We start from the raw sequence: 12,797 nt of genomic DNA on the forward strand, positions 1-12,797 counted from the left end.
ATTCTTGTTGTTCCTCAATATCTTCCTCAATGTCTAATACTCTTTTATTATTGCAACGTTGGATTATGAATGTTTATGCTTATTACTATGGGACAATATCTACATTATGGGTCATTATTAAATAGCTTTCATATATATTTTTAACCATGTTATCTTTTCTTTTTGCATTGTGATTTTATACCTTTTTTATACTAATTCACCTTACTGCAAAGTAAATACTAAAAATAGTGAGAAAATGTTAATAGGTGTGTGTTGTGTGCATATAGTGACCAATAGTAGACTGTGATTACGTAATCGTGTAGCGCACGATTATGCAGAGGATATAAAAGTGGCCGCATGAGTGCAGCCTCTTTTCCCTCCTTTCGTACAAAATTGAATCCATTGAAAGAGATCTCTTGTTACAGTTTACCCCAGAACCGAAGCAACACAACTGACATTCGTTCCACGCCGATGCTTTTCATGTACAAGTGCTGGCTGTTCAGTACAGCATTCACGCGCCTCGAGTACTTGTACCGTACAAAGTGCTCACTTCATGCCATGATTACATGTCCTTGCGTACACATCAGATAACCCCTCAGGCGTCTTCGAACAGGCGCCTACCGAGTTGCCGCGTGGTCACGTCGTTCGGAGACGAGCTGCGCGCATCGTCACAGCCTGTCGACGCATGACGGACATCGGTGGCCTCGGTGATTCCTCCTGCAGCACCGGTGCGCAAGGTTCATGAACCGCCACACGAGCAGCAGACGTGTCCATGAGGTGGTGGATGTCGGCATCATCATGGATATGTTCCTTGATGACTTCCGGTCCTCGGGGCCAAAGCCGCCGTGATTGCGCAACCTACGACGGGTACAGCAGGGTCGCGACGAGGAGGCGTCGCCGTTATCGCCATAAGCCGGCATCATCTCGGATCAACATAAAATACAATTCTACCTACAACCTTCATCGCTAGAGCGGAAGAGATACCAGCATTCTTTCGCGCGAAAAGAAGCGACAAGCGCGCTGTTTCAAAAACTCCCAATGTCACCAACGTCATGCGTCCAAACGCCTTGCGACGGCCGCGACCAGCAGCCATCCCTTCACCATGTTTCACCCTGGCCGGCCGTGTAAACTGAAATATCAGCAAGTCTTAGCAAGCAATCATGTTCAGAATAGTTCCGCGTTCAGGCAGGCTATGATGCCGTCACCGTCCGTCCCGGTCGTCAGACAAGTCAAGGCGGCGCCGACCGCCAGCGGGCCGAGATCGGCCGTGCAAAGGGCTACCTGCGCCGACAGCAGGGCGCCGACTAGGCCGGTCATGTCTAAGCATGTTTGCGGCAGCGCCGTGATGCAATCGGTGGCGAGCGTGGCGTCGAGGCATGTGACGACATCAGCTCCGACAGACAGGACGGTGACTGTGAGGCAGAGAATCACATCGATGTCCAAGGCGAAGAGGCCAAGTGCCGTAGTACAACCACCAATGGCGAGCGTGAGGGGGAGTCCATCAACGCCAATGAGGTCAGTACATTCTTGAGGCAGGGCTTCTACACACGCTGGCTCAATGGTAGGCGTTGCCGTGGTGCTGGTCGTCGTGTCGGCTGTCGTGGTCACCGCCGTTGTCGTTTCGGCAGTGGTCGTGTCCACGGTGGTCGTATCGGCGGTAGTGGTCGCTGCCGTCGTCGTATCCGCAGTAGTTGTATCGGCCGTTGTGGTCGCTGCCGTCGTCGTGTCGGCAGTCGTCGTGTCCGCCGTCGTGGTCACTGCCGTTGTCGTATCAGCAGTCGTCGTATCAACAGTCGTTGTATCCGCCGTCGTCGTGGCTGCTGTTGTCGTGTCGGCAGTCGTCGTGTCGGCAGTCGTCGTCGCCGCAGTGGTTGTGTCGGCAGTCGTCGTGTCGGCCGTCGTTGTCGCCGCGGTAGTAGTATCACCAGTCGTGGTGTCAGCCGTTGTAGTAGCAGCCGTTGTTGTATCACCAGTCGTCGTGGCCGCCGTCGTAGTGTCCGCAGTTGTCGTAGCTGCCGTCGTTGTATCAGCAGTCGTGGTAGCAGCCGTCGTCGTGTCGGCAGTCGTGGTAGCAGCCGTCGTTGTGTCACCGGTCGTGGTAGCAGCCGTCGTCGTGTCACCAGTCGTCGTGGCAGCCGTTGTCGTGTCACCAGTCGTCGTGGCCGCCGTCGTAGTGTCCGCAGTTGTCGTAGCTGCCGTCGTTGTATCAGCAGTCGTGGTAGCAGCCGTCGTCGTGTCCGCAGTCGTCGTGGCCGCCGTCGTAGTGTCCGCAGTCGTCGTAGCTGCCGTCGTTGTATCAGCAGTCGTGGTAGCAGCCGTCGTTGTGTCACCGGTCGTAGTAGCAGCCGTTGTCGTATCACCAGTGGTGGTCGCCGCTGTCGTCGTGCCGGCGGATGTAGTGGCTGCCGTCGTTGTCTCGGCGGTGGTGGTCGCTGCTGTCGTTGTGTCTGCGGATGTCGTCGCTGCCGTCGTCGTCGCTGCCGTCGTCGTGGCCGCAGACGTCGTCGCTGCAGTCGTGGTATCGGCAGACGTAGTGGCGGCAGTCGTCGTCTCACCGGTCGTCGTCGCTGCCGTGGTGGTAGCGCCAGTCGTCGACGCAGCACTCGTCGTGGCTCCCGTGGTGGATGCGCTTGTCGAGACTCCGGTCGTCGACGCTGCGCTGGTGGACACACCCGTAGTTGACGCCGCGGTTGTGGAGGCTTCCGTTGTGGAGGCAGCGCTCGTCGACGCTGCACTGGTCGAAGCGCCGGTCGTCGTAGCTGCGCTCGTAGTGGCTCCTGAAGTTGTTGCTGCGCTCGTTGACGCGGCTGTGGTCGAGGCAGCACTGGTGGAGGCGGCGCTCGTCGAGGCCGCCGTGGTCGTACCAGCGCTTGTCGAAGCCGCCGTTGTTGATGCAGCGCTGGTGGAAGCTGCAGTGGTCGAGGCGGCGCTCGTAGAAGCAGCAGTGGTCGAGGCGGCGCTGGTTGAAGCAGCGGATGTGGAGGCTGCAGAAGTGGATGCGGCGCTGGTAGAGGCAGCGCTGGTAGAAGCAGCCGAAGTCGAGGCAGCCGACGTCGTGGCGGCGCTGGTAGAGGCCGCTGACGTGGACGCAGCGCTTGTTGACGCAGCAGTCGTCGACGCAGCGCTGGAGGAGGCTGCCGACGTCGAAGCGGCGCTCGTAGACGCAGCCGATGTGGATGCTGCGCTGGTAGAGGCAGCACTCGTCGAGGCTGCTGACGTGGAGGCGGCCGTGGTAGAAGCGGCGCTGGTCGAGGCGGCTGACGTAGAGGCGGCCGAGGAAGAGGCAGCCGAGGTAGAGGCGGCCGAGGTAGACGCAGCAGAAGTCGAGGCAGCGCTGGTCGATGCTGCAGACGTAGAGGCGGCGCTGGTCGAGGCTGCTGACGTAGAAGCTGCGCTGGTCGAGGCTGCTGACGTAGAAGCGGCGCTGGTCGAGGCTGCAGATGTAGAGGCGGCACTGGTTGAAGCAGCCGATGTGGTGGCAGCGCTCGTCGTAGCAGCAGTCGTAGATGCGGCACTGGTTGAAGCAGCTGACGTGGTGGCAGCGCTCGTCGTAGCAGCAGTCGTAGATGCGGCACTGCTGGAGGCGGCCGTTGTCGTACCAGCACTCGAGGATGCGGCTGTGGTAGACGCTGCGCTCGTAGAAGCACCGCTGGTCGATGCTGCAGAAGTGGACGCGGCACTTGTGGATGCCGCACTGGTTGACGCAGCACTCGTCGAAGCAGCCGTGGAGGCGCCAGCACTTGTGGATGCCGCCGTCGTGGACGCAGCACTTGTCGAGGCACCAGAGGTTGAGGCGGCACTGGTCGAGGCGGCGCTCGTAGAAGCAGCGCTCGTGGAAGCTCCAGAGGTGGATGCAGCACTTGTAGACGCGCCAGATGTGGACGCCGCACTGGTGGAAGCTGCTGACGTGGAGGCCGCGCTGGTCGAGGCTGCTGTCGTCGTGCCAGCGCTGGTGGACGCGGCAGACGTGGACGCTGCGCTCGTCGTGGCACCGCTGGTCGAGGCAGCACTGGTCGACGCTCCAGAGGTGGAGGCAGCGCTCGTAGAGGCCGCCGTTGTTGTGCCTGCAATTGTTGAAGCAGCAGTGGTGGAAGCTGCGCTCGTTGATGCACCCGAAGTCGATGCCGCCGAGGTCGACGCGGCGCTCGTCGAGGCACCGCTCGTGGAGGCCGCGCTTGTCGATGCCGCGGTCGTAGACAGCCCGGCACTGGTAGAGGCGGCCGTAGTCGAAGCAGCACTCGTGGACGCGACAGACGTCGATGCGGCACTTGTAGACGCGCCAGATGTTGATGCGGCACTCGTGGACGCAGCAGAGGTCGATGCGGCGCTCGTCGAAGCCGCCGTGGTAGACAGACCGGCACTTGTCGAAGCCGCCGTCGTCGGCGCACTCGTAGAGGCGCCAGACGTCGATGCGGCGCTGCTGGATGCCGCCGTGGTTGACAGACCAGCACTTGTTGAAGCGGCCGTCGTCGACGCAGCAGACGTAGACGCGACGCTTGTCGAAGCGCCGCTGGTCGAGGCAGCACTCGTCGTGGCAGCCGAGGTAGATACTCCGGCACTGGTGGACGCGGCCGTGGTGGACGCTCCGCTTGTCGACGCAGCTGATGTTGATGCGCCGGCACTAGTGGATGCACCGGAAGTCGAGGCCGCGCTGCTGGATGCGGCGCTCGTCGAGGCTGCAGACGTCGTGGCACGGCTCGTAGAGGCTCCGGCACTGGTGGATGCTCCCGTCGTCGAGCCCGCGCTGGTGGAAGCTCCGGTCGTAGAAGCCGCGCTGGTCGTGGCCGACGTGGCACCGGAGGAAGCGGTTGTAGCGCCTGACGTTGCTGCTCGTCCATCACGTTAGTCTCGGTTTGCTTGACTTGATTTTGATGATAATGCGGCGCAGCGTTTCGGCCGACGTGTCGACTCTCATCAACACCTTCCGCCCAACGCCAGCGCCTCATCTGCTTCACGTACCTGTTGTTCGCTGAGTGATGGTGCCTCCGCCCGTGCCGGTGGATGACGCAATGGAGCTTGACGCACCGGTGGTGGTTCGTTGCGTGATGGTGCCTCCCCCTGTTCCCGTGGAGGATCCTGCAGAGCTCGACACACTGGTTGTTGATCGCTGTGTAATCGTACCACCTCCCGTGCCGGTGGACGAGCCGACGGAGCTGGAGGCACCGGTTGTCGTCCGCTGGGTTATGGTGCCACCGCCCGTGCCGGTGGATGACGCAATGGAGCTTGACGCACCGGTGGTGGTTCGTTGCGTGATGGTGCCTCCCCCTGTTCTCGTGGAGGATCCTGCAGAGCTCGACGCACTGGTTGTTGATCGCTGTGTAATGGTACCACCTCCCGTGCCGGTGGACGAGCCGACGGAGCTGGAGGCACCGGTTGTCGTCCGCTGGGTTATGGTGCCACCTCCCGTGCCGGTGGACGAGCCAGCAGAGCTAGAAGCACGCGTCGTCGTTCGTTGGGTGATGGTGCCTCCTCCTGTGCCGGTGGACGCTCCTGCGGTGCCAGATGAACGTGTCGTCGTTCTCTCGGTGATGGTGCCTCCTTGCGTGCCGGTGCTGGACGATGTTCTGCGAGTAATGGTTCCGCCTTGCGTTCCGGTCGACGACACGCCGGTGGTGGAAGATCGGGTTCGACCGGTGATGCTGCCCCCCTGCGTGCCCGTGGAACGACCGGTGATGCTCGTGGTCGTCGTCTCGAACTCGGTGGTGTTTCCTCCTATCCTGTGACGCGGCGGTTGATTAGACGGTCTCTCGCAAACGTCAATGATTCGATTTCTCACATTGTCTTGGTAAAGTACTTGGTCGACGTTTCCGTCAGCGTGACTTCGGTGATGATGGTGGTCGGGCATTTGTCGACGACAATGGTCTTGCCGCCAATGTAGAGCGTCGTTTCCTTTTCAACGACGGTGCTCAGCACCGCTGGCTGATGGCAGATGATGACGTGCACCGGAGGCTCCGGACAGTCGAGTATCTCGACGGGATGCACCGGGCACTCGATCTGATGGTCAGGCCGGCCGGCGTGGGCCTGCAGGCCGAAGCCGGCGGCCAGCCATGTACCGAGGATGAACTTTGCTCCACTCATGCTGGTTGGCAGTGGTTGTTCACGCAGGGGCTATGCGAGAACCAGAAGAGGTCCAGAATCCGTGCGAGGCTGGCGTCCGTGCGGACCGGTATATATCCTCCGGGTCGCGTCTCTGCAGGCTCGAGCAGGCCTGGCCGGCTCTCGGAATGCGGCATATCACGTTAGGGTCAGCCTTGGCTGAATTCCTCTTCTGCATGCCAAATGTCTCCCTCGGGCCACCCATGTTCCTCCTCCTCCAGCGGACGGGACACTAACGCCGGTGGGGGTGGGTCTCGCCGTCGACGAGAGCGATGGGCGGACAGGACACGCTGACTGTCGTTCCGTGGCAGACATGACATCGATGGTCCGTCGACAGGGAGACTCGTGCCCAGGGCCGCAGGAGCAGATCGTATGGCACCTTGTGCTTCGGCCGACGCGGACGAGGACTTGCGGGAGACGACCAGTCGTGATGAAACTCGTCCCCGGTGCCACGGACGACGGGTGGACGGCTCTCTGGCCGACCACCGCGAGGTAGAGGCTGGACGGAGATTCGGGTTGGCGACCGAACCCTTGTGTCAGGGCAGCACCGACGCTGGACGACTAGTGGCAGTAGGTCGTGGGCGAGACGCGACTGGCGATTGTTGTCAGTGAGACGGCCTGTCTGTCTAGGCTTCTTCTTACCTAGCCGTGTGGGTAGCGTTTCCAACGAAGAATGATTGAGGAACGCGAAATCGATGTGATGATGCGTCATGTACGACGTCGGCCTGGTGTACCTGCACCGCACCTGCTTCGGTACCTGCCCCTGGACCGGCGCTTGTGCCTGCGCTTGCACTCGCGCTTGTACCTGCGCTTGTACCTGCGCCTGTACCGGCACCACTTGGTTCGCCGAAGGGACTACCGCGCGCTAGGGTCAAACTAGATTAGCCTTGGGCAGCTAAAGGGGGTAACAATAAGGAGGGAGGCAGGGATAGGCTACTCGTCCGCCATCGCCATCGCCACCACCATGGCCACTGCTGCCACCATCACCACCACCATGGCCACTGCTGCTACCATCACCACCACCATTACCACGGCTAATTACCATGACCGCCAGCACCTCCTCCACCCCCATGGCCACCATCCCCATGGCCACCACCACCATGGGCATCACCACCATGGCCATCACCACCATGGCCACCACCACCATGGCCACCACCACCATGGCCACCACCACCATGGCCACCACCACCATGGCCACCACCTCCACCATGGCCGCCACCACGTCCCTTGCCATTACCGCACTGCCGCTACCAGGTCTCCTCCTCCCCTGCTCCACCACGACCAGGACCACCATCCACTCCTCGTCGCCAGTCCCTAGCCAACACGACGGACGGCGGCAACCACACTTCTTGGCAGGGGCGGTGCCCCCACCGCCTCGTCGTGGTGGACAGCTCCGCGTGCTCCCCTCGTCGTCAAGACGAGCATGGGCACAAGCGTTTCGGCGAGCACTGCACCCACCACACGTCGTCCTGCCCGCAGCTCGAGCCGTGATTCTCGTCCAGGCATGCCGTCGTGCACCGCCGACACATGCCGATGGGCCTCTCCGGGGCCCGCCGCTCCGCTCCGCTCCATACGCTGGCCGATGGGGGGGCGCAAACGTCGACGAGATAAGAGTCGATGTGTCGCAATTTGGCCGAGCGAGGCACCGCCCACCGTTGCACCGAGCGCCGGGCATCACAGCATGCAGGTGCTCGTGTTTCTCCTGGCCTACGGCGACACCGTCACGACTCCCACGGCCATTCCCCTTCGACGAGCGTGCCTTGCTGTCAAGCGAGCCAAAGACAATTCGGACGGGCGCGCTGGCGTCTGAAACAAGATCATCGTCGGCATCGTAGATGCAATCGACACGGTGACGATGTGAACACTCGCCCCTGTGACTCCCAGGCAGACCCTGCGCAGTTCCATCCCGGAGGGGTGGGGGGCGTGGCCGGCGTCCCGTCTACAGTATGTGCTCGCAGTTGTCAGGTCATCGTCTGGTCGTCGTCTGGCCGTCGTCCTCGTCGGCTGCCGTCGGAATTCCAGCCTCCCCGGTCGGCCATGGGATGCATGACTTTCTCCTCGACGGTACTCGATGGACGATGTCGTCCCTCACACCTCGTCCCGCCGTTGCGCCATTCCCCTCCGAGGCATGCAATGAAGAAAATTCTGACCACTTGATCCGTCTCACCTCGTCGGCCGGCCGCGCCTCCCCTTTTAGGGCACATGCCTGGTGATTCGAGAGAGGAATGTGCCACCCAGACCGTGCCTGACGCTTGCCGTGGGGGAGGCGCTCGTCCAACCCAAGACCAGCCGCTAGTCCAGACCTGGCGATATCGAAGGCACTACTCCGTATGGAGTACTCCCTCGACGTACTCGGTATAACTACAAGCAAGTACTCATACCTACCGTAGGATACATGGGCCCCAAGTACACGGTCGGCTCGGCGCACCAAGCTTGCATGCACAGTACCTCATACCTCGACCTGACGGCACCGTATTGCTGCGCACACGTACCGCTCACACATGTACACCGGCTCACTCGCAGATACGACACCGCTCGCAGGTACCTAGGCGGCAGGTACTTGTGCTCTCAGCCTGTCCTGACAACCGTCTGTCCTGCGTGTGTCTCGGATGAGAGTTTGACATGACCAAGTACAGGTACCTGACTAGGATGTATTACGTGTACGGCATATTGCAGTATTAGTTGCAAGTCTACCCGGTATTGGTAAGACTATCAATGATTACTACTGCATTTTTGCCTCCCCCCCACCCCTCCCCCCCCGTCTGGCCCCCTACCACGTCCCCCTACCACGTCTGTCAAGATACGCCGACCGCCTCTCCCTCCCAACACAAGGTGGCAATATTGCCTGCCAGTCGACCGAGGCGGGAAACGGACGACAAAACGCTCGCCAACAATCGACGCGGCTTCCCTCGACGGCTCCCTCGACGGCTCCCTCGACGGCTCCTCGAGCGACTTCCATGGCCTTGCCTGCGGGCCCGATGCGTTGCTCTCCTCCTCGGCCGCCTCTTGCTCAGGCCATCCCCGGGAGGACCAACAGCCTTCCTTCGCAGGCACATGGCACATGTCAAGGGCGAGAGAGGATGGTCGTGGACCCTTTCAACCTCTGCCACCCCTGCTCGTCGTCGAATCTCCACCGTTTCCTCTGTGCCGTGCCTGCGAAGCAGCGTGCTGCCATCGGTGCGAGAGCGACTTTTCCTGCATGGCCCTACGTCATATGGCACACAATCACATCTGTCTTCTCGATGCCTTCCTTTACCTCGGCCCCGTAGTGTAGCCCATATGCACGGCACGGATGGATATGTGGCATGTTGATGGGAAGAATGGTCGCCATGTGAGTGAGTATCGTCCAGTTTGGAACCACAATTTATCCTTACCCCCAAGTGGTGCCGACGACGGGTCAAGTTACTCTCGATATAGGGTACACGCGTGTCCACGACGCTCGCCAGAATTTGCTCTTGTCCTCTCGCCGCCTTGGTTGGACGTCCTATTCGTCAGAGATTGTGTGCTCTGCTCTACTCGAAATGCACATCCCTGTCGTTGCCGCCATCCTTGGGTGGACGTTTCACCACACCTAAACGCAGCGTCGTGGACGACCTGTTTGGGCATCCCGCTCCTCTCCCCTCGGCCTCGAGGTGCGGCGCGAAACAATTCGGTCACATCTACCGGCACGTTGCAGTGCGAGTTAATTTCCGCCGCCGTCGTCACGGCCATGAACAAAGTGACATCTGACAGTCGAAGCGACGCCGGCCATGACCATGATGCCCAACCAGCCTGGACTCCTCGGGCGACCGCGCAACGCCCCCTTCTTGGGCCTGGGCGGCCTATCAAGGCATGACGGAGGAAGAAACCGATGGCAGCGCAGCCCAGACACGATCAAGGTTGCTCGGAGCGACAGTGACCCTCCAAGGCTGGGGTGGCCGTCTTGTGGTCCGGATGAAGCGGCGACGCGGACGAAAAGGATGGAACATGGTCGCGGCATGTCTGGCAGGTGAGTCTTCCGTTCCGGCTGCCCTCTCGCGGCCATGGAAGGTCTCATGCGGCAACAAGAGTGCAATGCCCGTTTGGGTCGCGGATGCTTGAATTCCACCAAGAAGCGACGCCGGCCGTGGCTGGCTGGTCGAGGGAGTCGGAACAATGTCTTCCAATCTGTGCACCTCCATCCATGGTGGTGGCTGCCCAGGCCTGCTCCCGCAGCTCATTTCTCCGACGGGCGTCTGGCGTCCTGGGTCGCACCCATCCCCCCGGTGCACATGCACTCGCAGCTGTTTCGCCTTGCATGGCAGCATTCCGGCCGCCTCGGCGAATTGGTGGCTTGAAGGGAGGAAACCAGTCCTCGAACGGTCCACTCACACGACGGCCGCGCAAAATACCTCGCATTTCGCCCATTTGTGCGGAAGATCATGTGCACGAAGCCCGACATGAGTGCCTCTACCGGCGAGGCATTCGCCAACGGCCATGATGATGGGTTAATTACTGATCATGTCGGGCGGCGGTGGTGTTGAGAGTCTCCGTCGACTGTCATTTCGCCTAGCCTCTGGGTTTGTGACGATGCGGTCCTTGTTTGTTTACGGCGCCGCCCAGAATACTGCTCACGAGCCGTTTTTTCGACGTCGACTGGGGGGGGCCATGCAAGGTCGCCATCGCCATGGCCGTACACTGGTGGTGAAGACGAGGGCCTCTTGGCAGGGCACTGGAGGGTAAAGACGAGTGTCTATTTCCCCTTCCCCGCGGTGCGCGTCGATGGGCGTCAGGCCCTCTGCCGTGAAGTGGCGAGGAGCTGGCCTACCCTGTAGCTCTCCGTCCAAAACCTGTCTTTTTCTCGCGGCACCCCATCTACACGTTGGCGTCCTTGGGTATTGTTCTAACGGTGACTCGTGGCAGCGCTCATTCTTGTGGCCTCGATACATCAATTTTTTTTTTTGCCGCGATTCTTGATCGTCGTACGCAGTGCATTTGTCCTCTTCCCTTTCCCTCGTGAGCCGTCCCTTCTCCTCCTTCCGTCTAGAGTACTTCATCAACACCTACCCTGTACTCGAATGAATATGCTGTCGCTCGATGCTCCTATTATCATTCAACGGTTGTCTTGGTCACGAGCCTGATCCTCCCGTACTGTTGCCGGGTTGGGGTCTATCGGCACTACATTGATTTGTCTGTTGGCTGCTGCACCCTGGCTTCGTCCGTCTATTGATGCTCACATGGCATGGCTAGCACTTGGGCCCGACGACTCTGCATTCGCGTTACAAGATGTGACCAACATGACGGCACCTATCGAGTTCACCATGTGGCCTTGCTCATGATACTGTCATTATATTCACCGAAGCATTTTCTCGGCCGTCCTGTTTTTGGCCGCCCGACGTCTTCTTTTCCTCTCTGCTGCTGCGCATATCGTCGCCTTCGCGTCGTGTTGATGCCATAGATGGAATCGATGCAGCGACGTCGGCGAGGAATGCGCGCATGACTCGTCGATTTTACCGACTTTTAATGCACTCGAGCGAGGCCTGCCGGTTTGCCGTTTCCGTCCGCTCGCTGTGCTAATTGGAACAGACTGATAAGAGTCGTCGTCCGCATCCGCCACGGCGCAGGGTTTAGAGGCGCCATGGGCGTCGTCGCAACAGCCACGCGTCCAACGGTTGCATTGGCTGCAAGGTCAACTCGGTCAAGAGGCTTGATGTTTCAAGAATGTTCCTCGTGCGCGTGCATTGTTACGGAACACGCGCACCGGCTTGTTTTGTTTTCCATCGGCGCTCCGCAGACGTTGCCCCCGCATGGGGCGGACGGCAAGCAACCGCGAGCCGTTCTATATATGGATATCCAGCAGGTATTACCCGTCGTAGCCGCCGCGAGGCCCATGGACGAGGGGGATCCAACGGCGCCGAAGCTGTCTCATAAAGACAGGTCTCCATCTGAGCGTCGTCCATGGCTGCCGCGTCAACGGATGATGACGTCGAATTGCCGACGATACGGTTCACCGCTCGACGGCCCGTCGTCACCTTGGGCGAGTTCGCAACGTCGCTCATCGATGGGGAGATGATGCCGTCGAGGCATGCCGACGAAATCACGGCGCAGCTGCTGGACAGAAAGCACACGGTATCGCGCTGTTCTACCCCTTCATCGCGCGGCACTATGCTGTACAGATGCGCCGTTCGGCCTCGGTCAATGGGCAGCGGACTTGTCGGCTCGCGACCTCCGTGGTGGGGCCGGGCGGCATCCGGTCCCTCGAGGCACCGCCGGACCGGATCCGCTCGAATCGCGGCCCCACAAGGCATCTGCCAGGCCCGCTCGAACGAGGACTGGCGGGCATGAGAATGCTGTCGACGAGCGGCCTTTGCAGCGTCAAGCGGCGCGGCGCCCATTAATTGCAACTCGGTTCATTGAAGTGCATGCACGACATTATTACGACCACGTGGATATCGGTTGAGGAATGGCAATGGCATGGAACCATGGCCGGTAAAGTGGAGTTCCCCGCCGTCGTTTGCGAGCACGTCTGACCAGCACGCACTTGCTAGTGTTTGTGTGCTACTAGCATTTTGTCGCCAAGCGGCTGCCAGCAGCATGTATTCGCATAACGTCTCGCCGCCTCCCGTTCGGGCCAGCACCTGGTGCTAACCTCGCGTTCCCGCGTCTATCCATCAACGAGCGCTACTTCGGCACGAGGACCGCAGAGCGCAGTATGCAATGTTACACGCAATCCAGCTCGAGTACGCCACCGCAGTACGGAGTCG

General features: G+C 60.5%; 3 protein-coding genes and 1 pseudogene across 3 annotated transcripts; 3 read left to right on the top strand and 1 right to left on the bottom strand.

Moving 5' to 3' along the window:
• The first annotated feature begins 1,317 nt into the window (after positions 1-1,317).
• On the top strand, positions 1,318-4,825 carry DCS_05974 (annotated as a pseudogene).
• A 105-nt stretch (positions 4,826-4,930) lies between these two features.
• On the bottom strand, positions 4,931-6,057 carry DCS_05975 (uncharacterized protein; the record flags this gene model as incomplete). Its single annotated transcript, XM_040803269.1, has 2 exons — positions 4,931-5,696; positions 5,756-6,057. 2 exons carry the CDS (start codon positions 6,055-6,057, stop codon positions 4,931-4,933), a joined length of 1,068 nt encoding a protein of 355 aa, XP_040653373.1.
• A 1,061-nt stretch (positions 6,058-7,118) lies between these two features.
• Positions 7,119-7,910, top strand: DCS_05976 (uncharacterized protein; the record flags this gene model as incomplete). The annotated part of the gene is made up of 1 exon (XM_040803270.1): positions 7,119-7,910. One exon carries the CDS (start codon positions 7,119-7,121, stop codon positions 7,908-7,910), a length of 792 nt encoding a protein of 263 aa, XP_040653374.1.
• A 4,081-nt stretch (positions 7,911-11,991) lies between these two features.
• On the top strand, positions 11,992-12,431 carry DCS_05977 (uncharacterized protein; the record flags this gene model as incomplete). Its single annotated transcript, XM_040803271.1, has 2 exons — positions 11,992-12,162; positions 12,210-12,431. 2 exons carry the CDS (start codon positions 11,992-11,994, stop codon positions 12,429-12,431), a joined length of 393 nt encoding a protein of 130 aa, XP_040653375.1.
• Between the last annotated feature and the right edge of the window lie 366 nt (positions 12,432-12,797).

This window comes from Drechmeria coniospora, chromosome 03 (assembly GCF_001625195.1).
Source record: "Drechmeria coniospora strain ARSEF 6962 chromosome 03, whole genome shotgun sequence".
NCBI classification, from domain to species: domain Eukaryota; kingdom Fungi; phylum Ascomycota; class Sordariomycetes; order Hypocreales; family Ophiocordycipitaceae; genus Drechmeria; species Drechmeria coniospora.